This window comes from Mus caroli, chromosome 10 (genome assembly GCF_900094665.2).
Source record: "Mus caroli chromosome 10, CAROLI_EIJ_v1.1, whole genome shotgun sequence".
Lineage (NCBI taxonomy): Eukaryota > Metazoa > Chordata > Mammalia > Rodentia > Muridae > Mus > Mus caroli.
The window spans coordinates 108,180,080-108,207,071 of record NC_034579.1 but is presented as its reverse complement, the minus strand read 5'-3'; the positions used below and the strand labels follow the sequence as shown (position 1 = coordinate 108,207,071).

General features: G+C 39.7%; 2 protein-coding genes across 2 annotated transcripts in view; one reads left to right on the top strand and one right to left on the bottom strand.

Annotated features, from left to right (window-relative positions):
* Window positions 1-22,223, bottom strand: part of Zfc3h1 (zinc finger C3H1-type containing) — a 47,375-nt gene extending 25,152 nt beyond the window's left edge. Inside the window, exons 1-9 of the mRNA XM_021173920.2 lie at window positions 21,322-22,223; window positions 16,106-16,522; window positions 9,160-9,224; window positions 6,170-6,368; window positions 5,166-5,389; window positions 3,672-3,792; window positions 2,693-2,790; window positions 740-949; window positions 404-568 (exon numbers count right to left, since the gene is read on the bottom strand). Of these exons, the coding sequence (XP_021029579.1) occupies window positions 404-568; window positions 740-949; window positions 2,693-2,790; window positions 3,672-3,792; window positions 5,166-5,389; window positions 6,170-6,368; window positions 9,160-9,224; window positions 16,106-16,522; window positions 21,322-21,955 (2,133 nt within the window). The 5' untranslated portion in view covers window positions 21,956-22,223. The remainder of the gene's footprint in view (window positions 1-403; window positions 569-739; window positions 950-2,692; window positions 2,791-3,671; window positions 3,793-5,165; window positions 5,390-6,169; window positions 6,369-9,159; window positions 9,225-16,105; window positions 16,523-21,321) is intronic.
* Window positions 22,224-22,360: 137 nt separating this feature from the next.
* The window catches only part of Thap2 (THAP domain containing 2), a 15,975-nt gene continuing 11,343 nt past the window's right edge, over window positions 22,361-26,992 (top strand). Inside the window, exon 1 of the mRNA XM_021174367.2 lies at window positions 22,361-22,967. Within this exon, the coding sequence (XP_021030026.1) occupies window positions 22,897-22,967 (71 nt within the window). The 5' untranslated portion in view covers window positions 22,361-22,896. The remainder of the gene's footprint in view (window positions 22,968-26,992) is intronic.

Sequence of the window (26,992 nt, the reverse complement as noted above, 5' to 3'; positions counted from 1 at the left end):
AGTACCTGGGGTTAGAGTACTTTGGCGGCATGCTTGCCTGTTGTGGGGAGGCCCTAGGTTCAATTCTCAGTGCTAGTTAAACATTTTAAAGACAAGTCACTGAGAAGAATTTTTAGACATTTGTTACAATTGATACCAGAAAAGGCTGAAAATGGACCAATTTGAGTTCTTTTAAAAGAGCAGAACGAAGAATAGCTATCACGCTCTGAGCAGAACACATCCTCAGACTCACCATCACCAAATTCTACCTATCTTCAAAGAACATGCTTCTCTTACTTCAAACTTCTTTGAAGTTTTTCATTTGTAGTTATACAAGAATTTATTTTTGTATATAAATGAACCAGATGATATAAAAATAATTCTAATAAGCTATTTGAATAAAAGTATTGAGTCTTGTTTTTACCGAGATCACAGTTCGTGGAAGACGTGGTCCTCTGTGGAACTTTGGATTCTGTATCCTAGGCTGAGATACTGTATTAATACTGACTATTGATAGATTGCTTCTTGACAAAGGCTGGGAATTGTTCAAAACTGGAGGTGAAGGTGGGTCACTATTACTGGATGTTTCCTAATAAGAAAAAGATAAACATTTCCAAATAAAGAGACATGTCTGTCACTTTAGAGATCTGAAGTAAAACAAGATTAGATTTAGCCTAACTTTGCTCTGAGAGGCAGACAAGAGGAGACATCCTAATGCTAGGCGCAAGAGCACCACCTAGAGGGTCAGGCACTAAATTACCTCTGGCTTAAAAGCTCTTTTACTTGCTAGAGATTTAAGTAGTTCTTCTCGAAGGAGCATTTCTTCCTCCTCCTCTTCATCTGCAAATGGTGGCTTTGGAGGCTGTTCTGGATCTTCAGGTGGTAGAGGTGGCAAAGGTGGAAGAGGAGGTAGAGGGTCGAGAGAAACACACAGGCCTTCCCCATAAGGTTGGTTCAAAGATGGCACAGACTGGGTTTTAAAGAAGAAATCATTTTATTCTAATTTTATTAATTTCAAACATCTCTGAAGAATTATTAAATCAGAAAAAGTAAATTTTTATTTAGTTGTTCTATGTATACTGATGTATTTACTATGTACAACTCAAAGCTAGTGCATAATTTAATATTCAATGATTAAAATGTTACTTTTGCAATTAACAACATTTGAAACATGATAAATTTCACAGTAATTATATAAATACATCTGTTCCTACCCTTATCTACAATTAAAATTCTAGACAGAAAGAATCCAACTAGACAAGGTCATTCTCTTCAGATCAAGTTTTTTGTTTTAAACAAACAAACAAAAAAAAACAGTAAAACTAAAATCAATATTGTTGTATTTAAGTTAAAGCATATATGTATTTGTAGACAAGGTCTGTGTAGCCCTGACTAGCCTGAAACTATGTCAGGCTAGCCACTGACTTAGAGATCTGCCTGCCTGCTCCTCCCAAACCCTGGCATATACTATCACACTAAGGGATAAATTTAAAAGGATAACAAATTAAAATATTTTAGTAGTAAATCTTTTCAAGTAGCATTAAAACTAAATTACAAATCAAAGGAATAAGAGTAAGACCCCAGAGTGAGTACCTGTCCAGCATCTCTTAAAATCCTTGTAAAAATGGCTTCTTAGAGATTATATAGGATTATTTCCTACATATCCCTTAGTTTAGTTGCTTCTCTTTCCAAGACTTTCCACTAATTCTCACACTTTAGCTCAATCATTCCTCACTCCCAAAAGAAAACATTTCAATTTTCCTTACCATAAACTCCCCCTAGAATGTAAGGTTCAATTACCCAGTACCAGATTCTGTTTGATCTCTAGATGCTCTCAATCCAGAAGTAAGTACAGAACCTTTATTTTGTGATTTCTTTTTGTAAAAAAATGGGATGCTAGTTGGGCATGGTGGTGCATCCCTTTAAATCCCAGCACTTGGGAGGCAAAGGCAGGCGGATTTCTGAGTTCGAGGCCAGCCTGGTCTATAGAGTGACTTCTAGGACAGTAAACAAAACAAAACAAAACAAAAAAACAAAGCAAAAAATAAAAACAAAAACAAAAAAAAAACCCAAAATGGGATGCTGCTGCCCAAAGTGGCAGCAGGCACCTTTAACCCAGTGCTCAGGGGCAGAGGAGGCCACTCTCACCTAAACATTAAGTTACAGGCCACAGGAGTATATAGTGAGACCCTGTCTCAAAACAAAAGCAGGGTGACTGATAGTTTTAAAGATCAGAGCTGGCATGATGGTTCAATGGTTAAAGCAGGTCCCTAGAACCCGAGCTGTGGAAGGAGAGAAACAAAGTTGTGCTCTGACCTCCATGTGTGGGCTGCAGCATGTGCACACAGACACACATGTATATACACACACGCGAGCATGTGCATTTTAAAAATCAAATAAAGATTCAATTTTTGTAGATAATATGCTTCTTCTGCTTGATTTTCAAGTAAAACATAAAGATATTAATCCAGAGAACAACAAGTATCTTATTTAAATCTTAATTCATTAAAAAAAGTTCCAGGCGAACCATGGTAGCACATGCCTTTAATCCCAGCATTCAGGAGGCAAAGGAGTCTACGTATTTCTAGCTATTAATTCTAAATAGTGATAATGATTTTTAAGAACTCTTCAAACCAAACAGTTCATGCCAGTTTCCCAAGACACATTTGAAGATGCACAGTAATTTCTCTGAAATCACTCAGTTTTTACTTACTGAAACCTGAGCTGGTGGGGGCAAAGAAACAGACGGTGCTGAAGAAAAATACCCCAGTGAACACTCAGGAAAAAATGGTGGTTGTACTGGTGAAGGCGCTGTTTGAAAGAAAGACACAAGTTTAGTAAAGTGCTTCAACAGGGGGTGTTAAAGGTATCGGTATGCTTGAGGAGACATACACCTAGGTAGAGTGGAAATTATATCTCATAAGTTTATGATAAAATTTAAACTCCTATGCATCCTTCTCGAACCATATAAAATTGTCCTTAAATGATAAAGTTAAAAGTTTCTTTTAAGCTGGCATTTAATTCCTCAAAATTCATGTTTTGCTAGGCACTGTATGCCTACAATCCCAGGCACTCCTGAGTCCTCCAGCTTCTCAAAGGTCATCTGTAGTGTTTCTCCTGCCTCAGGTGCAAGTGTTTAAAATCACTAAGAGAATAGGTCTCTTATGGTCAATCATATCTGAGTATCAAGAAAAACTCCCTGAGCATGGTGGCTCACAGCTTCAATCCTAGAATTCATAAAGTCACTTAGATCAAATACTCAACAGAGTTGAAACAAAGCTTTTTAATTTAGAGCCTCGGGCCTAGAGAGATGAAGGCTCAGCAGTTAACAACACCCACTGGCCTTCCAGATAGACCTGGGTTCAAATCCTAGCACTCACATGGCAGCTCACAACTGTCGGTAACTCCAAGGTCTGACACTTTCTTTCATATAGACATACATGCAGGCAAAATACTAATGCACATAAAATAAAGGGAAATAAATTAGAAGTAAAACTGTTTCTTAAGTTTTAATTCTCTTTAGAAAAGCACATTTGAAAATAAAGATTAAACTATACAACAGAGATTTACTCTAAGTTTTTACAGTTATTATATAAAAGTCATCAATAAATCTCAACTTCATTAAGACATTTCTTTGAAGGTTGGAGTAGCTTAATTGTAATTATAAAATGTTTCAAAGTTTTGGCTCCTACCTGGAGAACTGGTTTCACTATCTGTATCCATAGCAACTTCTTCGTAGTTATCATATTGATATATGCCTCCTCCACTGTCAGACTGCTTTTCTAAGGATCGCCTCAGGTCAGGATCTGAAGACTAAGTAAGTATACAGCAAACATTTTCTTAGGCTATTCTTGGGCTACTTATCACAAGAGTAGATGGCTATGTTTTAGGAGAAAATACCCCAAATCAGAATGATTCTATGAGGTTTGCACATGGCATAAAATCTGCAAAGTATCTCTGACTGTCATGTTATCTATACAGATGAATTTCCTCACTGTCTAAGCCATTAAAGTAATTGGATTCCTCTAAAAACCAAAATCAGATTACAAAGTTCTTATAGCCATTATGGTTTAGGCATGAAACTAATAGGACAATGGTCATTTAGGCATTACAATATAATATCAGATTTTTTTTTTTAAGTAAAGAATAGGAGCTGTAGAAATGGCTCAGTGGTTAAGAGTGCTGGCCAATTCTCACCACCCACATGGTAGCTCACAACTGCCTGTAACTCCAGTTCTAGAGGACCCAATGTCTTCTAGCCTCCACAGGCATCAGGCATGCATATAAGTAAATACACACTGAAAAGTCAACAATATTTTAGTTATAAGTGAATCAATTGTATCTGAAAACTATAGACGATTGGCATGTGTATATGCTATGCTTTTTATATCTTATGTTTTACTCCCAGAGTTTATGACAAAAACTAGAAAAACATATGCAGGCAGAGAAAATAAAGTACAAATAATACGGTATTTATCTCTAGACAAATATTCTATTGTAAGGGTCTTAATTATAAATTTTATAATCCTTGCCTAAAGAAAGCTTCCCCTAGATTCTCTCCTTAAAGAACCCTTACTTTTTAAAAACCTCTACATTTAGTTAATATAATCATGACTGTATTCTTAAAAGTTCAAAACTCCAAAAATATCATCACTGTTAATAATACCAGGTCAAACATCAACTCTTCCAGCTTATTTCTCCTGACAACAACCCAGAAAGGAAATGGCTCACTCAGTCATTGTCAGTAACATACAAAAACACAATGGTCAACACATGGCAAAGACTAAATACTAAATAGTCAGGGGCAATAAAGTCATAGTAAAATCTTTTTAAAAGTCCATAATACCACAAAGTGGAGAAGTGGTTGAAGAAGACAGACACAAAGATTGAACATACTACATCAAGCAGAGAGGAGAAAGGACTATCAATAGACGCTCTATCAAACATAAGGTGTTTCGTTCCCCTTAGCTAATTGGATCTTTAAAATAACACTTAAAAACAAACATTCTGGGCCAATAAGGTGGCTCAGTGACTGCCAAGCACATGACCAGAGCTCAATCTCTATGACCCACATGACAAAACTGACTCCTGCACTACGGTACAAGTGTTCTGACCCTCAGAAAACGAATACATGCATGCACGAGTATAATTGTAAATGTTGGCACATTTGATGTGGCAGCTCTTACTTTACTTCTTGCTCGCCTCCTCCCACCAACCAACTTCATGAACCGATTGTACTGCTCTTCCTGGTTGGAAAGGTCTCGGATCTTTCTGATTTCTTCTTCTCTTTTCCTCCTCTCTTCTTCCTCAGCATGTTTCCGCTGATCCTCCTCTTTTTGTCTCTCCTGCTCTTTCTGCTGCTGGAGTTTCTTCCACGCCTTTGTCTGCTGCTTCCGCAGTGCTTGTTTAGCTTCCCATGAGAGCAGAGTGTCAGTTATCTCCCAACTAAAGGTGAAAACTCAGGCAGGGTTCTTATATCGCTAACTACCAGGGCAGTCAGTCCTCCCTTAGTCCTACTGATAACAGAATTCACATCCAAGTCAGAATTATGTCATTTCCCAAATGCTAAATTTCCTGGAATATAGGACTGGAGAGAGAGCTCAGTGGTTAAGAACAAGAAGACCCAGGTTCAATTCTTAGCTCACAATCATCTGTAACTCCAATTCCAGGTGCTCTCATGGCCTCCTCAGGCACCAAACATGGCATGATTCAGACACATACATGTGGGCAAAATACCCATACACATAAAATGTTTTTACTTAAAAAAACTTTTCATACGTTTTCATGGTTCCATTATTACCCTTTCCCTCTCTGATCCTACCCAACTTTATGTTCTCACCGCCTCTCCCCAACCCTACAGGTTTCATGCCCAAGAGCAGCTGGTCAATGCAAAACCAGGCTCCACATCGTTTGTGAAGTGTTTGGCTTTTTAGAGTTGTGTGTGTGTGTGTGTGTGTGTGTGTGTGTGTGTGTGTGAGAGAGAGAGAGAGAGAGAGAGAGAGAGAGAGAGAGAGATTAGCTTTCTTTTTAAGTTTGTTTTGACTTCAATTTCTGGTTTAGGTTTGTTTTGATTTGATTTTTATTATAGAGAAAAGCAATTTTCTTTAAAAAAAAAAAAAAAGTCCGAAATGAAAACTAGAAACTACACATTACACTAGTTCAATTCCAACAGTTTAAGAAAGCGCATCACCTGTGGCGCTCACTTTCTTGGTCGAGTGTGCTTTCGTGCTGGTTTTGGCCTTTTGCTGTGCAGTTTTGGTCTTGGTCAGTTTTTCTTTGCTCTCCTTCATCACCTGCTGCTCTTTCTGCTGCCATTTCTTACTAGCCGACTGAAGAGCCAACAGGCGAAGCTGCAGCTCAGACAGTTCCTCTTCTTCTTCACCAAGTTTCTTTAAAACAGAAAAAAGTGTTACAAACTTTAAACATTTGCCAACTTGAATCTCTCACCAACTTAATTAAAATGTAATGTTAGCATCAAAATAAAATATTTAAATGGAAAATTGGATAAAACAACAAAAAGTTAATTCCCTCCTATAAACTAAAACTAATGCAATTCTTACAATATAAACAGAAAGTCAATTGGTAGAAATTATTAGTTTGTATGTAAATATGCAGACATGAAGCAGAAGAGGAACGTTAAAGAGCTGGACAACATTTAAGATGCAACGACAGCAAGCCAGCAGTGAAGAATGGACTGACTCATCAGGCTGTGGTACAAGAACGCTAAGGACCACGTTACAATTCCAAGGCAATGTTAAGTTTTCGGGATAACATCTGAAATGTAAATAAAGAAAATATCTAATAAAAAATTTGCCAATGGGGTCAAAAAACATTACAGGTGGAAAGAGATGTTCTCATTAGTTTGCATTTGAATGTCTTATTTGAATACCCACTTTGCTTCAAAGAAACTAAACTAGGATATCTGAGAAGCACAGGTCTCCAACGTGTTTTCTAAGTATAAAGTGACTGCTAATTTCTCACTCTACCTTTCAGGTTTTTAACTACACTGCATCAACACTATACAAACTGACGGGTACTTGTGCTGTCTCCATGTGTGCACATACTGTGACATTTCAATCAGATCCATCATCTCAACCACTATTTCCTCTTTACAGTGAAAACATCAAAAATCTTGTCTTTCTGCCCACTCTAGACCAGCTCACCAGAACTTCCTATTCCTACTAACTATAACTGAAGTGGCTTTAGAAAATTAGCCTGCTCTCCATCTACACACTTTCCCTGACACGTGACTAACTGAAAATACCAAGCAACTCTTCAGTGAAACTTCTTAGGTGATCATGGATTAAGAGGTTTGGAGAGCTGGGCAGTGGTGGCGCACGCCTTTAATCCCAGCACTCGGGAGGCAGAGGCAGACGGATTTCTGAGTTCGAGGCCAGCCTGGTCTACAGAGTGAGTTCCAGGACAGCCAGGGCTACACAGAGAAACCCTGTCTCAAAACAAAACAAAACAAAACAAAAACCAAAAAAGAGGTTTGGAGAATCCTTTTAAAATTAGGGAGAGAAAGAATAGTTTCATATTCCAATACATTAAGATTCACATAGCTTTTTCTAATTGGTATTGTATAACTATATTTTTCTTAAACTCCAACTATTTTTATTTGCAAGTATAAAGAAAACAGTGACTGCTGGCTAATGACTCGCCTTAGTATTTCCCCTTTCACTGCTGAAAACGACAAGTTAACACCACATCTGTTTATCTGGTAGTTTCTCTCAATTAACCATAGAGCCCAAGTTAGACATGAATTTTGAGTTCACTGCAGAGCTCAGGTTACCCTTGAGTACACAACCCTTCTAGGCTCAATCTCCTGACTGGTGAAATTACAAACCTATACTACCACACTGGGTTCTAAATAATAGATGCAGACACCCTCAAAGGTCAGCAAAGGGTGTCAGATCCTCTGAAGCTGGAGGTACAGGTGGTTGTGAGGTGCCCAGTACAGGTGCTGAGAACCAAATACCAAGAACTCTCAATTGCTGAGCCATCTCTTCAGCCCACATTTTCGTAGATCATGTGTGCTACTATTCATACCTACCATACTGAATAGTGCAATTATGAAACATTTTCATTTTTAAATATAAGATTCTACTGTTAAATACAGATTTAGATTTTACCAAAAAAGTTATCACCATTTTTCACTGAGATTACTCTATGCAATGACTCCCCTTGGAAAGAAGGAAGTATCACTGATGCTGTAAAGAATTACAGATGGTATTTAAAGTAGCTACTTAAAATCAAAATCATGGAAATAGGGCTCAGAGGATCTCATTCAGTTCTTGCTCTGACATCTAATTCCTACATAAATTTAGTCTTTTAACCTATCTAAATGTATCTTTCTTATGAAACATGTCAACTTACTTCATATGGTTACTGTGAGTATAATAAAAAAAAAACAAATATTTATGAGTGTGCGTGTTCACTGTCACATTATCCTTCCCAAATTCAGGACCATCTTTCCCAGACTTTGAATCATTTCAGTTTATTCATAACAACAAACTGAAATCACAACTGAAATTGCAAATATTTCAGACCTATAAAAAGGCTTGAGTTACTCAATACTCGATATGTATTAAATTTTAAACAATGTTTTGATACTTCTGTACTTTATTTTACTAAAGCTTTACAACAACCCAGAGAATACATGACATTAAATCATGGGAGGAGCACAAAAAGCCAAAGAACTCATTCAGCTAACATTTCTTCCAGTTAGTATTAGTTAAAATGTGATTCCAGATCAAGATCAACCAATTCCATTATTAAAGAGAATATAGAACGCACACACCAAACAAACAAACAAACAAACAAAACAAAACAACTTGGAAGATAAACTCTGAATCAAAATTAAATGATTCAGAAACAATGAACAAAAAGATCACTTATAGATCTGAACTGCACATCAGGAATAGAGTTTAGACTTACGTGGGAAGAAACCCTGAGACAACTCTCCAGAGTGTCTAAATAAAGTCACAGCAATAATTTCAAAATAACAGACTATAAATTGTGCATGTACTCCCAGCAATCGGGAAGTAAAGGCAATTTTGAGACCAGCCAGAGCTACCTAATGAGATCAAGTCTCTAAAGTGAATAAAAACAAAAGAACAGACTACAGAATGCAAGTGTAAGTCATATAGAGATATTCAATCCTATGAAGTAGTATCTTACCTTTTCAGATACAACATCTGAGGCACTGAGTCTTCTCGTTAAATTTTGTTCTTTATCTTCTAATCCTTTAAAATAAAATAGCATCTTTTCAATATTCTAAAATATAGCCATAATTAATCCAAAATGGAAATAACACTAAAATTAGAAATTATATTAAAGGGTATCTTTACTATTTCCTTGTTTTCATGACCCTCAACCAAAACAAAAGAATACGCTTCTCTTACTATATACAAATAAAATTACACAAATTAAAGGCAATGAAGGTCTGAAGAAAAAGCTCAGTTCATAAAATGGAAGCCAGACAAGTATGAGAAGCCAAATTTGATTCCCAGAACCACATAAAAAGCCAGGAGCTGTGGCTTGCATGTGTAACCTCAGCACTGGGAAGATGTAGACAAGGTGATATAGCTGGTGCTCACTAGCCAGTCAGCCAGCATGACCCAGCCCCAGGTCTCAATCAGGGACCCTGCCAAAAAAAACAAGCAAACGATCATCCTAAGGAATATCCAAAATTGACCTCTTACCACATACACACACACACACATACACACACACACACACACACACACACACACAGAGACAGAGACAGAGACAGAGAGACAGAAAGAGAGAGAGAGAGAGAATGAATGAGAGACAGAAAGACACAGACAGACAATGAAAATATAAATCTGACCAAGCTTGTAATACCAGTCTCATTTTAAAACTGATATGGCAAGTGATTCAAGTATTAAAAAAAGATAATCTGATAAAATAGTTTTAGAACTAAAAACAATTATTTAGAATAGATAAGAATAAGATAGAATTTATGGAGTAGATAAATAAACCATTACTAAATAGAGAAACCACAATGACAAACCAATAAAAACCAACTATAGGTTACCGGGCAGTGGTGGCACACGCCTCTAATCCCAGCACTTGGGAGGCAGAGGCAGGTGGATTTCTGAGTTCAAGGCCAGTCTAGTCTGCAGAGTGAGTTTCAGGACAGAAACCCTGTCTCAAAAAACAAAGCAAAACAAAAAATAAATTTTGTATGCATATAAAACTGGCCATTTATTTAGTAGAACACAAGGAGTAGTTTACATAGCAACAGAATTAAAGCTTTTCAGATTTTTAACCTTAGTGCTACACTTCCACAGTGTTATCCCAAATCCAATCTACAGCAGTTTGCACATCACACAGAAACAGCACTAATGGCTTCTACAGGAGTGCCGAGACAGAGACCTGAGCTAACAGAGTTAAAACCTGGAAACATCTCAGTGGGACACAACTGAAGTTGCAGGTTTAAGCTGCAAACCTAGTATTTTATGGCTTGTTTTTTTCCATAATACCAAACCCATTAGTATTCTAAACATCCTAATTTGGTTGCACAAGTGAACCCTCTGGTGAAAATATACAGCTTACTGAATAAACAGAGAGTAATTAATCAAGCACCCTAGATAAAACAGAAGCAATCATCAAATCCGAGGCAGATTCCTTTTCCTCTAAACTTAAAACAAAAACCTATATATATAAAATTCATTCTATTCGGGCCAGGTGGCCCAGACCTGAAATCCAGCTGCTTAAAAAACTATTGGCAAGAAAGGTAACATGTTCAAAGCCTGCCTGGACTACAAAGTGATCTCAAAGACAACCTGGACAGCTCACAGAAAACAGGGAAGCAAAACAAACAAACAAACAAACAAACAAAAACAAAACCAACAAAAACCCAACAAACAAACAAAGAAAACCAAGGCTTATTATAAAATGAATGATGCTGGTGTATTAGAATCTGTCGAAAGCTGGGAGTATGGTTTAGTGTTTCAGATGACTTGCCTCAACTGTACTGGGTTCCACCCTCACTACTGGTGAAAAACAAAGGAAAGTGGAAAGAAGGGGTGAGGAAAATAGGGGGGAAAGAAAAAAATTTTAGTCCAACATAAATTTCACATTTACCTATGCATTAACTTCATCTCAAAGAAACAGTGAGAGAATATATAAAACCAGAACATGTATAAAACTGTGACTGAATGATCTGAGTCATATAGAAATATACAGCCACGCCCCTCTAACACACCAGAACCTCACTGCTCTGAACCATGCCATTCACCTGGTGCCAGAGTTCCCCATCTTAGTTCCAATAGCACTCTGTGCTCTATCACGTCGTCATAGGAAATGCTGAGAACCTTTGACCTCACCCAGCACACTTCCAGTCTTTTTTAAAGTTAAGTGACGCATCCAATACAGTACAGTGCATTTCATTTAATATGTAAATATGCACTACTATTATCTGAGATCACAATCTTTTTTTCATGTACCAGATAAAAGTTTTTTAGTAGTCTTTTTTTTTAACTTATTTAATCCCAGCACTTGGGAGGCAGAAGCAGGCAGATGAAGGCCAGTCTGCTCTAGAGAGCAAGTCCCAGGCCTGATGAGACCCCGTCTCAATAAATAAAATAAAATAAGATAAAAATGTACATGTACCAGTTAATAAAATCAATCACAGTCAAAGTAACAACTATTAGACAAAACTAAACAGGCTAACAAAAAAAGACACAGCCTTCTAGTAAGTATAGAAAGTACTATATTTTCCACATACATGAGAATCCTGGGTTTCATCTGGCCATGAAGCATCTAAGAATGAATTAAGATATCATGCTTCTGTAGAGAGTGGCAGAACCTCCTTTGTAGCACAGCATCAAATACCTATTAGAATGGACCTTCTGAGCACAATAGCAAAACAAGAAACCATGAGATTCAGATATAATGAATGTAGATTATAAATGCAGGTCATTGCTTAAATTGACCTTGTGGTTAGTTATATTATTCTACCATGTCTAGCCTCTATATTATTCCAGTGTTTCTGAAGGATGGGGAAAAGGTCTCACTATGTTCCCCTGCCTCCAGCTCCCAAGAAGTAGAAGCATAGATATGCACTATCAGACCTGCTATTATTTCAATGTTTATCTAGAATCTCCAATATGTGAACTGGCCTTACATAGTTTCCAAGGAGTTGAATCTTACTCCTGGCACTGCATGTAAGCTGGAATCTGCATGAAGATGGTAGTTAAAACAACAACAGTAAGAATGTCCCAGGAAAATGGAAAATCAAGGACATAAAAATTAATAAGCTGCATGGGAAAAAGTATTCTTTTGTTTGGTTTTTCAAGGCAGGGTTTCTCTGTATAGCCCTGCCTGTCCTCTCTCTGTAGGGCAGGCTGGCCTCCAACTCAAAAGACCCATCCACCAAGCCTCTGCTTCCTGCATGCTGGGATGAGTTCAGCGGCATGTACCATGACTACCAATGGAAAAAATATTCTTTCAAAAAAGAAAAAATGAAGAAGAAAAAGAGAGGCAGGTGTGGTAGTATTTACCTTTCATCTCAGAAGTTAGGAGGCAGAAGCAGAAAGATCTCTGCAGTTCAAGGCCACCATGGTCTACAGAGGTCTAAAGAGAGCCAGGGCTGCTTGTTGATATTGTGTCTCAAACCAAAAATATAAATAAAGGGTCAGGGGCAGTAAAGAACTGAGTTAAAAATACTTATTATAGAAACACCAAAATTTCTCTTTACTATAGAGTATTCTCAACACTTTAGCCAGAGATCTTTTGAAAAAGTAAGTTTTGGAGATCTTTTACTCAGAACAGAACTTCTAAGAGTTCCTGCTCCACATCACTCAGAACTTAAAACCAAAGTTGTATGTTTCTAGATACTGTGCCTCCAAAAACCATCTGTGGTTTGAATATGCTTGGTCCAAGGAGTGGCACTATTAGGAGGTGTGGCCTTGTTGGAGTAGGTGTGGCCTTGTTGGAGGAAGTGTGTCACTTTGGGCATGGGCTCTGAGACCCTCCTGGTTACCTTCAAATCAAGAACTCTCAGCTTTTTCTCCAGCACTGTGTTTGCCTGGATGCTGCCATGCTTCCTGCTATGATGATAATGGACTGAACCTCTGAATTTATAAGCCAGCCCCAATTAAATGTTGTCCCTTGTAAGAGTTGCCTTGGTCATGGTGTCTACAACAGACAACCTAAGACACCAACTCTAATCTCCTCTCCAACACTCTTCCTTAGTAAGATGGCTTCTTGTTATTTGCAAGTATGGCAGGAATCCATCTGCAGTAGGGTCTTTATCCCAGTCTATAGATTCTCACTTTACGACATATGAGAAACCAACAGAGAGGGATCTGCTACATTAAGGCCACTGAGTCCTACTTCCAAAGCTCACAATTCACTAGATCTTGGGAAAGGCCTAATACTCTGTATTTCTATCAAGCTGACAAGTAATGCTAGTCTATCTTTAAAATCCGTGATGCTTTGCCCAGAAATTTCTTCTGTCCTTTCTTACAGTCTACAAAACTTTGTTTAAATCACACCTTCAAATGAACACTATCCTGAACAACCTACTAACATTCAACCCGATACCCTACTCCCATCCTACTTACCCTGCTGATACTTCTTCCATACTAATTTGCTCATCATGTGTGCTATGTTTCTTTCTGAGATGCAAGTGTCTGATGTCATAGTGACCTTTAGGGTGCAGTATTACACATCTACAGACCCAGATTCTCAAGTAGGATGATTGCGTGAGCCTAGGCATCAGAGATGGGCCTAAGCAGCAGAATAAAACGAGACTAGAAAACGTTAAGTACAAAATAAAAGCAAACCTATGGAGGCATAAACAATTATTTTGTTCATTAACACTTGCAATAGCCTGGAATAAAGTACTCCATTAGTTTGTGAATAAAAGGAAATGTGGAAAAAAAAAAAAACCACTGAATTCAGCAACTGGATTGTACACAACCTAGCCAAATATAGCTTTAACACTGCAAAGTTTCTGTGTTGTGGTAAGGACTGAAAAGATTGTATTGGGTTAATGTTGAAATGGGAATTAAAATACCAAGCAGGTACAACCTAGCTTTGTATACATGAGGTAGGTACTGAGTTTGATACATAATCACACACAAAAATGCTGTCCTTATCAAGAGTCCTAGTGCATACCACTTTCTTGGAAAGTTACAGCAGGACACTAGAGGCAAAGAGTTCAAGGCTAGCCTGGGCAACATAAAACTCTGCCTCTTAACATACAAACAGCAAATTCACCATCATAGTGGCAAATTTTCAATAAAACTTAATAGATCTTTATATCAATCAAAATATAAAGATGGAGGGATAGCTTAGTCATACAAAGTTTTCTAGCATGTGTCAGGCCATGGGTTCAATCTCCAATGCAACAAGAACCAAAACCAATATCCCAGAAAAGAAAAAAAAAAAAACAAAAAACAAAAAACCCTCCATCCAAAACCCAGGCATTTTTACTGGCAAAGTTCACTACATATTCCAGGTATGATTCTAATCTTAAACTACTCTTTATAAGAGCTCAGAAACCAACCTTAATTCATTTTATGGATATCATAACGTTACATTAAAATTTGGCAAGGAAAACAGGGATTCGGGGTATTAAAGTTAGAAGACCAGATGAATCACTTGCCAACCTTTATATTAAAATACAAACATCCCAGGATGGAGAGATGGCTCAGCAGTTAAGAGCACTGACTGCTCTTCCAGAAGTCCTGAGTTCAATTCCCAGCAATCACATGGTGGCTCACAACCATCTGTAAAGGGATCCGACACCCTCTTCTGGTGTGCCTGAAGACAGAGCAAGCACTCATATAAAATAAATAAATCTTTTTTTAAAAAAAAATACAAACATCCCTCTCTCATATGCATAACACTGTGGATGACTACATGGGAACACTACTCAGCAATTAAGATCAGGAATGAACTAGAGATATGCAAAACTACATGGATGAATTTCAAACAGTGTGCTATGTGAAGGGGAAAAAAGCCTAGAATCAAAATTCAGGGCTGGTGGTACCAGCCTACAATTCCGGTAACTTTTGAGATTGAGGCAAGGCTACCTTGAGTAATTTAGTGAAACCCTGCCTATTTCTACTATAAAGCAGAAAGTAAAAATAAGAGTTGAGAATCTCACTCAGCAATAAATTGCTTGGTCTAATCCTCAATAATGTAAATAAATAAGCAAGCAAACAATATGTTACAATTTATATTACTCTGGAAAATCCTAGGAGCAGACCAGTGGTCACCAGATGGACTAAGGATTAAGAGACCTGTTAAGTATTAAAGGAATAGGGATAATAAGATTAAGTCAGTAGGTAAAGTGCTTGTCGTACAAGTCTGCTGATGACACTCAAGGACCATACACACATACAAGAAAAATATTATAAAGATAAATAGGCATGTAACTTAACTGTAATGGCTAGTGATGAATATCAGTTATTATTATTCAACTGTCTACATAAGTCAAAATTTAGAGAAACTATATAGTAAAAAGTACATTTTATTGCATAAAAATTATATCTTAATAAAGAAAATACTAAATAAGGATTTTTAAAAACAAAATATTTAAATTAACTGATATAAAAAGGCAGTTTAAACACTACAAAATCAATTAATAGTTTGTAGTACTAACTAAAAGAAATTAAAAACTCATCAATGATGAAAAAGAAGGCTATACTGTAAAATCTATTCACAAATTAAAATTTTTCAAACTAGGGGTGAAATGGGGTGAAAACTTTCTTTACCTAATAAACCTTAAAGACTTACAAACTTACAGAGCACTAAAGCAGTGAGTGTGCCCACTATGATCACTTACTGTCCAACACATGTCTAAGACCTGAAGAGCAAGCTGACTGGCGGCACACACTGTAATATCCCAACACTCAGGAAGCTGAGGCAGATGGATTACATGCTTCAGGCCAGCCTGGACCACTACACATCACGTGGAACCCTACCTCAACCAAAGTCCTCAGTAAACAAAACTTACTACTAATAATAAGACCGATAACGAAAGTACAGAAGAACTTACGGAAAATCGGAGCCTTAACTCAAGTCCACTTACAGATCTCTACCTGAAGAGTGCGTATAAAGCCAGCGCCCAGTGTCACCACATTACCTTGGCTGGCATCCGTAGAGCTGGATTTCAAGGAAAGCTGCCTTGTTCCATCCTTCCCTCTTTTGACCCGATTCTTATCCCCCGGTAAAGTCAGTTTTTGCCTGAGTGGTTTTAATTCGAATGCCTGAAAAGTTTTGACCTGTGTCTTCTCCTCAGGAGCCACTTCCTTACTTGGGTCTTTTGTAATACTAGCATTATCGGTGCTTGTTTGGTCCTCCGAATGCAATGTTTTCGGATCTTCCTGTGCAGTCTCTTCTTTGCTACTCAGCGCCAGTCTTTCATCCTTGTTGATGCACTCTAGTTCCAGCTGTATTTGCTTATACTTTAAAAGCAAATCCTCAAAAGTCTCTTCCCCACAGTTCTCAGTTTTGGATGAATGATTCTGTTTTCTTGATGGAGATCTTCCAAAGCTTTTGGCTGAACAGCGTATTAAGGAAACCAGTTTCCAAAAAATTTCCAGTTAAATTTAACAAAAATACTTTAAGTTATAGACGAATTTCTCTCCCTTAAGTTTTCAAGATGAACTGATATTTTTAAATTACTAAATTCCATTTAACACATGTGCTGCTAATGCCTGCTTATGTGCCCATATTGCAACTTAACAAGCATCCATACAAAGAGTCCACTTACAAAATCATTAGTGTCAGAAATTACCAGTTGAATCCACAGGTAGTTAAGTTGTAGCATCCTTCCTTCTGTAAGTATTACAAAAACCCAAAGCCAATGGATGTTAAGGATGCTTTCTGAAGGAAGGGGGAGAAACTGTGTCACAGATGTTGACAATTTACACTTCTGATAATCAGGAGGGAATCTTCTTGTTTACTAGTTTCTTCTCATTTCAAATTTAAAAAAAAAAAAAAGAAATAAAAAATGAACACTCACAATTAGTAATTTATAAAAGAGACATTTCTTAAAAAGCCAATACATAATAAATTGAAAATTCAACACGTGCTAAATCTAACACATGCACATTTAACATAAACGCCATGTAACAAAAATTTAAATTTAGATGGTACTCAAATTGTATTTTCTAATTCAAACAATTCATAAATAGGAATTTAGAAATAGAAATTTCATTCTGGAAATTAAGAAGTAAAAACTTGGGAAATTTGTACTTTTAATGGTTGTAACATAACATAGGTCTTTTCTATTTAATAGGAAAGCTATCGAAGATGTTCAAACTCCTGACAACCAATTCATAGATGGAACTCATGGCTAAATATTTGAGAAACAAAGCAAACTTTAATGTAAAATCAATAATCCTGCTGTTAAAACTCTTCGAACACAGCCAGTCACGTTTCTTAAAAGACGAGTTTCTCAGTACCTTTCTTTCCTATCATCCAACCAAATGGAACCAAGGTTTGATTAATTCAACAGACACTGATCTAGGCTTATAGACTATTATTTTCAAATTTCATTTTACCTGACTTCTCTGCAACCTATTCCCACTGTCCAGCACTGTTGCCTCAGCTTCTGAGATGTTCATGTCTCCTCCTTTATCTACTTTCTTAGTACTACCTAACTCCTTTTCCTTCAGTGTTTGAAATGGTGTCCTGCAGTTGTCAAAATTCAGTCCTTTTTTTCATTGAAAACATTCTAAAGTACTCCCAGTTTTACCTACCACATGAGAGGAATCTCAATTGATAAGGTAGTTGGGATTCTCTACTGTCCACAAACCATGCCCAACCTGCTACCAAAGTCTCTCTATAGGTTATAAAACTTCAGCTCATTCCTTTAATTCTCATTAGCGCTCAAAGTCCTTAGAATGGATGCGTTCATTTCATTTTCTGACCTATGCTTACCTTTCCAGTCTTACCTTTCCCCTGCACATCACAACTTAGGAAGCTTTGCATCAAGGCTTCTGTTCTTCAACTCGACCGCAACTGAAGACAGCTCCTAAATGAAGCCAGAATTAATTCTCCCTGTCCATTCAAGCATTCTGTGTACATAAACACAAATTATCAATATTCTAGCTGAGGCATCTAAAGGTAGAATTATACTACTACAAACCAAACACATGGTAAAGGCATGAAGACATTTGCAAAGGGAATAGATTTAATGTATCAAAAAGTAACCTAAGAATTGAAAATGAGTAAGAACAATTGAGTTAGTCATTAACTATGTCTTAGATTTAAAAAAAAAAAAAAAAATCCCTCCGGCCTCTACAGCATAATTAGGATCAAAGCCAACACCTGTTTACCTAATCTAATTCTAAAGTTTGTTAAGATGTCCTTCTAACTTTCGTTTTTATGTACCAGTTGATGATGCTATTGCCCAGTGATAGAAGGAAACCTCTACAGCATAATAACTGTGTGGGCTGGAAAGGATGGCTTAGCTGCTGTGTGTACATATAGCACTTTCAAAGGACCTGAGTTCAATTCCCAGCACCCATGTCAGCAGGCTGATGACTGCCTTGTAATTCCAGCCCTGGGGAATCTGACATCTCTGGTTTCCTGGGGTATTCATGTGACTGAATGTATACACATAATCGTAATTCAAATTACTAAAGGTGAACCTTTCAAAAGCTGCTTTTGTATTACATATGGTGCCAAATGCCTTTGATCCCAAATACCACAGAGGCTGAGACAAAATTGGGAGCAATTTTGCAAGATTCTTTCTCCAAACAAAATTTTAAAAGAACCAGTGGTGTAATTTTAGTAATCAAGCCTTGGATTCAATCTTCAGTACTGGAGGTGGAGGACAGAGAGACAGAGACACAGAGAGAGGACAGTGGACAGAGAGACAGAAAGAATGATTTTTAAATGACTTTTAAGCCTGATGTTTTAAAGGAAGAGCCACTTTTCATCCTTAGCTGCAACCTATAGTGAAATGGGATGACTTTCCTCATCTAAGACGCTGTGCTAACTGTGTTAATGCTCATCTGATTTCCAAGTTTAAAATGGCAGTTATCCATGGGAGGCATCTGATGCAAGTTCACTGCCATAGCTTTGAGCCAGCCGGGCTACACAGTGAATTCCAAAGTAACTACAATGTGAACCCATGTCTCCAAACAACAATAAAAAGAACTGACACAGATTCTTGTCTATTCTGTTTTCTTTGAAGTTACAAATAATGTATCCTATTTAAGTTAAAAAGTAGTAACAATAGACAAAAATTATACTCAAGATGTTTCATTTCTAAATCAGTTAAGTGAGTCAGAATTACACTCATTCTTTCCTAAGCAATATCTGTAAAGTAGCCATTTATATAACCACAGTAGACATATGAATTAAGCCAAGTATGATACAGATATTAAAAAAAAAAAAAGTGGCCAAGCAGTGGTGGCACATGCCTTTAATCCCAGCACTTGGGAGGCAGAGGCAGGCGGATTTCTGAGTTCGAGGCCAGCCTGGTCTACAGAGTGAGTTCCAGGACAGCCAGGGCTATACAGAGAAACCCTGTCTCAGGAAGAAAAAAAAAAAAAAAATAGTGGATAAAGCTTTGTATCCAAGTTTTATTTGCTCACATTATACAAAGCCGATCACTACACCTAGGGTGGTTTACAGATATCTCATACAGAGAATCAAACGGAGCATCTTGTTCTTAAAGCGCTGTATCCAAAACCACTCAGCAAGCCAGCTGATGTGTGAGAAGCTGTCAGGGCAATCAAATCACATCTGCACACTGTCTCTTTACCTACACTCCTTTTGCAGTAAGTACAGAAAAGTTCCCCAAAGAGAAGTACACGAACAGAAGAAAGGTGAAAGCAGGAGGCAACAGCAATTATCACCACAACTTTCTAAAGCAGACGAAATAACCTTTGAATTGCCACAGATGAATTGCCAAAGGGTCCTCAGTATGATTTTTTTTTTACAAAACTCTATTTTCATTGTTTGTCCAGTACAAATTACAAATTTTCATCTAGGTAACCTTACATGTTTATATGTATTTAAACATCGTTTGATTTTTAATTCAGAAAGCAAATCCATGAATGGCTCATGTTTGCATAGAATCATGGATAAAGGTTTTCTAATCTTCATTAAGAACATTCATCATCTTTTAAAAGGTTACCCACCTGTGATTTTTCTCCAAAACGATCTTGAGATGCTTCTAAAACAATGACAGGTAATAAAAGTAAAAGCTTTTTCGGGACACAGGAACCAAAATCTGTTCTTTATGCATTCCTTGCTCACTTAATATCACGCATCTGGCAGAAGCACAGCTGGCCTTAAGTTCTCCATAAAAAGTAGTTTGAGTATCTTCCAATTAAGTGTCAGACATACATTTTATAGAAAATATATTAAACAATCATCACATCATGGAAATTATAGCCAGTAATGAAAGTGCTTAGTAAATTATTTTAAAGAGTAGAAGTCAGGACATATAAACTCATTAAAAAAAAAAAAAAAAAAAAAAAAAAAACAGGAAAGCTTTTGACAATTTCTTAGCATAAATCCCGAGTAAACTTAGTAATGTTAAAGATAACTGAGAATAAGGTGAGAGGGTGCAAAAATTAGGACATTTCTTCTCCACTTGCCCATACCCTCCCTATCCATCTCTCCTTTTTTAACACATTAAGCTTAAAGTGCTGGGATGTTTATCTTTCTCTGACCTACATGTCAGCAACACAAAAAGTTATAAAGCCAAAAAGCCAACATAGGAAAGTGAACTTAATGAATATAGCTTTCCAAACTACTTATGAATTTAAAAGAGCTGAACTGCAAAACTGGTAAAAATAAAGGATCTGCACACGCTCATTCACACACACACAGAAAACAAAGGGCAGCAATGGGAATGAATAACTCTACAAGTTTAAGAAAAAAAAAATCACAAGAATAGTAAAAATTACAAAGGAAAACTTTACAAACTCTAACGTCAGAACGTAATAAAAGTACCAGTATTTCTCAAGATGTTTGAGTACTTCTTTTCTTTAATAATCTAAGTCGATTTCCTGTTAAATACGAAATCCCAGTGCTGGCAAAAAAGAAACAAATAGACAAACAAAACTTGGGCTGTTGCTGTCCTGTTTAAAACCCCAGACTGTATTTCATTTCCCTAGCTGACCCGAATCCATAACACAGTCCTATCCAAAAGCAAAAGGCACCCATCCAGTCAAACAACCTACGAAAATAGCGGTGGAGTGCGGCCCGTGACAACCGCCGACGAGCGGAGGAGAGAAATGAGTGGTTCTGAAAAGTTAAAAAACTCCGGGACCTAGCCATGACGCCAAAGGGAGCCGGCGACACACCCAGGGCGGACCGCCACGTTAAGGATACAGCTCTTGCGGGGTGGAGAGGGTTCTCGCCAGCTCTGGCTGCTGCCGAATCCGGATCCCGCTCCTCCTCCTGATCCTCCTGATCCTCCTCCTCCAGGAGGTCTGCACCCCGGCTTGCCTCCTCGCTCCCCCACTCCTCGCCCCCGACTCCAGCGACTCCCACCCCGGTAAGGCCTGCTGCCTCGAAAGCGGAAACGGTCCAGGGCGATGTGGCTCCGCTCCCAGAAGGACGGCCGGGGGCTGCTTTCCGACAGGGACCCCGACGACATCCGCCCCGGGGGCGGGTGAGTCCGGAACGGTTCTTTGGGTCGGTAGCTGCTGGGTCCCCTGAGCTGGCCCCGCTCGGCCGGGTGCCGTGAGCGTGAGAAATTCCTCAGCTGCTGCTGGGAGGACGACGAGGAGGACGAGGAGCCGCCGCCGCCGCCGCCGCCGCCTCCCCCGGATCCACCGCCCCGGGCCGGGGGAGGAGGCCGCCGCCGCGGGTACGGTAACAGCCCCCCGCCGCCGCTGCTGCTGCTGCTGCTCCGGCTCCGGCTGTTGTCGTCGTCGCTGATCTCCCCGTCTTCGAGCTCCCCTTCTTCCTTCGGCGAGAGGCCGCTAGAGGCCGGGGTCGAAGATTCGGCGGCGGCCGCCATCCGGGGAGCAGCGCTGGCCACACGACCTGAAGCCCTCCGGCCGGGGACCGCCGGACCGCCGCCTGCCTTCCCCTTCCTCCTCGGCCCTCTGTCCTAACGAACCCGGCGGGCGCGGCCTTTCCCGTGCTCGGACGCCCGGCAGGTTCTGCTCCCCAACTTCCCCGCACCCCAGATCGCTCTCTCTCTCGCTCGCTCGCTCTCTCTCTCGCCGGACCGCCGCTCGCCAGTTCCCTCTCCTAGCGCCCCCTTGCTGCTCTTCCGCCTCGCGAGAAAGCCTCTGTGGAAGGAGGCCGGGTCCCGAGCGTCATTTCCTGCGGCACGCCGGAAGGCGACCCTCCGAGTCTTGCAAGAACAGGAAGCGCCCCCCCCCCTCCCCGCCCCGGTGCTGGCTGGGATTTGTAGTCTCCTCTTGCTCCAGGCTTCGCCCTTGTGTCCCTGCAGTCTTAACTGTCCCCTAGCATCCCGTCCGAGGTGGCAGGCGGGGAAGGAAGGGGTCAGTGTCTGGGTTGCGGACCTGCTCTTTCAGCCGCAGACCTGAGTTTCAGAGTCATTAGTCGGTGGGGAAGACATCTGCCCTCTTCTCATTCATTGCTAGGGGCCCCCCGTCTGAGACGCTGGACCTAGTCTCTTTGGGACCCCGGGAGGTGGGGGAGGGTGGGGAGCGGGTGTGGCCGCCATGTTGGTGAAGGCGACTGTCTGCGCCCAGAGCTCAGACACGTTGGCTCTGCGGGCCTAAGCCCGCCATATTAATAAAGAGACAGGGGAGTGGGCCCTCCCTCCCACCCCGGTACTGTGCACGCCCCTCTGCCCTCCCCGCGCTCTGCACCGAGCTGGCAGCGCCGGGTCGCCTGCCTCGTTTGTCTAGTGTTTGACAGAAGCTTGCTTAGCGGGCAGCGCCTCCGAAGTGGCGTAAGGTGGCGCCGAATGAGGGGCCCGGGGAAATGCCGACCAATTGCGCCGCGGCGGGCTGTGCTGCTACCTACAACAAGCACATTAACATCAGCTTCCACAGGTAAACCTGGGCGGGGAGCGGGGTGAAGGAAACGGGAGCCTAGGCAGTCTTGAGTCTCGGTGGTGTCAGAAGAACAAGGTCCTCTGACTTTTGTCACTTGCCCAGCTGCGAAGAGCAAGGGGAGCCTCACTCTTGTCCTTTGTGTGTGGGTCCGCACATCTGGAAACATTTGCTCCTTTTCAGAGGAAAGTTTATCAAATTTGCAAGAAAAAGAAAAAAGAAAAAGAAAAGAAAAAAAAAAGAAATCCGAGTTACTATGCCTTGCATTAAAAAGTGATGAGTATACCTTTATTTTCTACTCTTTTATTTTTTATATCTTAGACCATGTCTTGAGAAGAATGACGCCATAAGGGTTCAAACCAACAAATCACTTTAGAAGCCTGCTGGGTTCGAGTTAAGATTAGGCAATTTTCACTACTGGAATTGACGTGGGAAACATTTCTAATAGTCACACATGGTAACTGAGTCAATCTAATTAAGCAATGTTTATCAAAGAGCAAATAGAAACTCTCTCTTGAACAGAATCACCCTGCACTCACACACACACACACACACACAATATCGAGGTTTTGTTTTTGGTTGAACACACAGTCATGTCTTTAATTCTGTTAAGTCAAACTCCAAAGCATGTGAACACCGACTTGAATGTAATAGGTGGCACTCAGTAAATGGTCACCTTTCCTTCCAGAACTGCCAACTGCCTGAAGAAAAGAAATACTGAAAACTTAACTGAAAACAGTTCTGATTTTATATACCCTTCCATATACCTTGTGATCTTAGAATATAGAAAATATCTTTGCTCTTTTTCCCACCTCACTGTTACTACGTGCATCCCCTAACTAAAAGCTGCCACTTTCAAAATCCCTCTGATGTTTGTTTTTAAAGTATTTCATGCAAATGTACTGCTTTATTCATTCTTACAGCTAATGTACACTGGGTCCCTAATTGCCGGACATTATGCTAATGATGTAGATAGTTCTTACCCTAGGGGACTTTAGAATAGAGGAGTACGGCATAATTACTGTTGAGTGCCACAGAAAAGACATTCAGAGAGACCTAATTTAGCCTCAGAAAGTCAAAGGACACTTCACAAAAGAGGTGACATGTCAGATGATACCAAAGGATGACAGAGATTTGGTCTTCTGTATTAAAGCGTTTTCTACTTTGTTCCAAGAGTACTTGAAGAAGCCCCATGACTATGAAAAGACTAGCACGGTTAGATTTACATAATAAAAAGCCTTCTGGCTGCAGCAGAGAGTTAAGAGTGATACTTAAAGTGTGAGTTGAGCATCGCCAGAGAGGAATTTGATGAGAAGGAAGCCTCATAGAATGTTAAATCTATCTGCTGTTTCCTTCATGGGGAAATGACGTTACATGTCAACTGAAATAAACACTGATGCATCCATCGTCGTCGTTGTGGGTACAGGGGTACAGGAGCACTGGAAAAGGGGAGCTGAGTGAGCTGTAACAAAGGGAACCCAAGCCTGGTGTGCTCGTACATGTCTGTGACCCCAGACCAGAGGAAGAAGAGGCCAGCCTGTGCTACATAGAGCCTATCTCAAAAGAAAATGTAAATAAATATGAGGAATGCATTCAGGGATCTAGAATAAGATGCTGTTGGCAGTAAAGCTGAAGAGAAGTGGACAGATTTGGGGAAATGTTTAAGGAGAATTTACTGGACTTGATAATCTGCTGTGGACCATGAAAGGGAGGAGTCTAGCCCCTAAGTCCAAGGTATAAGAGTTGTACAACAGAGAGCTTGGTGCGCTGGCTCACAGCTGTGATCTTAGAATTCAGGAGTCTGAGCCAGAGGGATGCACCCTAAAGTCAAGGCCTGTCTGGACTACAGAGTAAATCCTTGGCTCAAAAGAAGTCAAGTAGATTGGGTGATGCATGCCTTCAGGCAGAGGCAGGTGAGTTCTGTGAGTTTGAGGCCAGCCTTGTCTACAAAACAAGTTCCAGGACAGCCAGAGCCATTACACAGAGACAGAGATACCCTGTCTCAAAAACACAAAAGAACAAAAACGATACACAGTGTACAATATTGTTCATCTAATGTGAAATTAACATTTTAATGGTAATCTTAGAAACTTAAGCCTTTGTAATTGCTAGGCAGGCACATTCCTATATTCCCCTTACATGGGAAGAGTAGGTAGAAGGCTTACCATGAGTTTAAGACCAGTCATAATTATAAAATGATTTTGAGTCTTGGCTACAAAAGAAGACCCTGTCTCCAAACACAACATACAAAAAGGAAGGGGGAGTTAAGACAATGTTAAAATAATAATCTATTCCTGTTTTTATAAATACAAATGGTATTTAACTTCTCTTGTAGGACATAGACACACACTCTTATCTTCTGTGTGTATCTGTGTGTGTTTCAGGGTCTCACTTTGTATGGCTGGCTCATACTCAATAAATAGACCAGATTGGCCTACATATCTCTCACATGTAAATAACTCACATGTACTCACAAAGATCTCTCTGCCCCTGCCTGGCAGTCATAGACTTCTTTATCTGCCTACACAAATTTTGTTGGGTAGGGGCTGGAAAAGATGACTCATCAGTTAAGAATGTTTATTGTTGCAGGGGGGGGGGGGCACTGGAGAGAATGGCTCAGTGGTTAGGAGCACTGACTGCTCTTCTAGAGGTCCTGAGTTCAATTCCCAGCAACCACAGGGTGGTTGTAATGAGATCCGATCCCCTCTTCTGGTGTGTCTGAAGAGAGCCAAAGTGTACTTACATACATAAAATAAATTGAAAAAAAAATGACCAGAACAGTGTGTGTGTGTGTGTGTGTGTGTGTGTGTGTGTGTGTGTGTACATGCATGAACATATGCCATTAAAAAAAATGTTTATTGTTTTTGAAGAGGACCTGGATTTGGTTCCCAGCCCACACATGGCAGCTCACAAATCAGACCCAGAGGAATTCAACACATCTTCCAACTTCTTTGGGCTCTGTCATGCACATCGTACACACAGATACATTTAGGCATGTACACCTACAAAATAAAAATAATTTTTAAAATTATGTTGCCTAAATTTATTTTCAGTTGTTTTACACTTGTCTACATCTCCTTCACAAGCTTAATGTGCCTCTGTTGACACGCCCTGGGCCTCGTGTTCACGACGTGTGCTCGTTTTTCCTCAGTGAAATGATCTCCACTTTGAAGTTTGTCCCTCGTCTTATGACTCTTCTTCTTTGCTCTGTTTCAATCTCTCCCATTGACCCTTCTCAAACTCTTACCCAGAATAATCCACCTGTGTCTGTGTGGCCTCCATATTACAATAGCCCCCAAACAATAGAAGTCCTTATCTCTAATGATTAAAAGACTGTTTGTGGGCCAGATGTGCACTGTTACCCCGGTCCCCTGCCTGTCCCATCCATTCAATATCGGTAGGGAATTGCCATCTGACAAATATACTGATTCCCGTATTATCCTTTTCCATATGTGAGAATAGTATCCACCCAACTAGTCAGAAGCCGTCCACCTTGATGTAGCACTCTTCCCTCGTGACTGAGTATTGTAGCAGCATCTTGACTGGCTTACTGGCTTCATTTCATGTACTTCTAACCACCCTTCTACAATCAATGGTCTATAGCTCCACATTAACAATTGTCATTTCAAAAAAGGGAAAAAGCCCCAGTGTGTAGTATCTGCCCACTTTCTACAATGTGTACACTCACACTGAGCTCAGTTTCAAGCCACCAATGTGACATGACTGATTGTGAACATAAGAAAAGATGTCCAATATCACACTAATCTATAGTGGTTCTACACTGCAACAGACATAAATAACTTCGAAAAGTAGAGAATGGGGCTACAGAGATGGCTCAGCAGCTAAGAGTACTTTTCCAGAGCACCCAGGTTCAATTCCCAGCACCCGCCACAGGCAGCTCAAGCTATAGCTCCAGTTCTTTTTGTTTGTTTGTTTGTTTTGTTTTTTTTATTTTTTTTTCAAGACAGGGTTTCTCTGTATAGCCCTGGCTGTCCTGGAACTCACTTTGTAGACCAGGCTGGCCT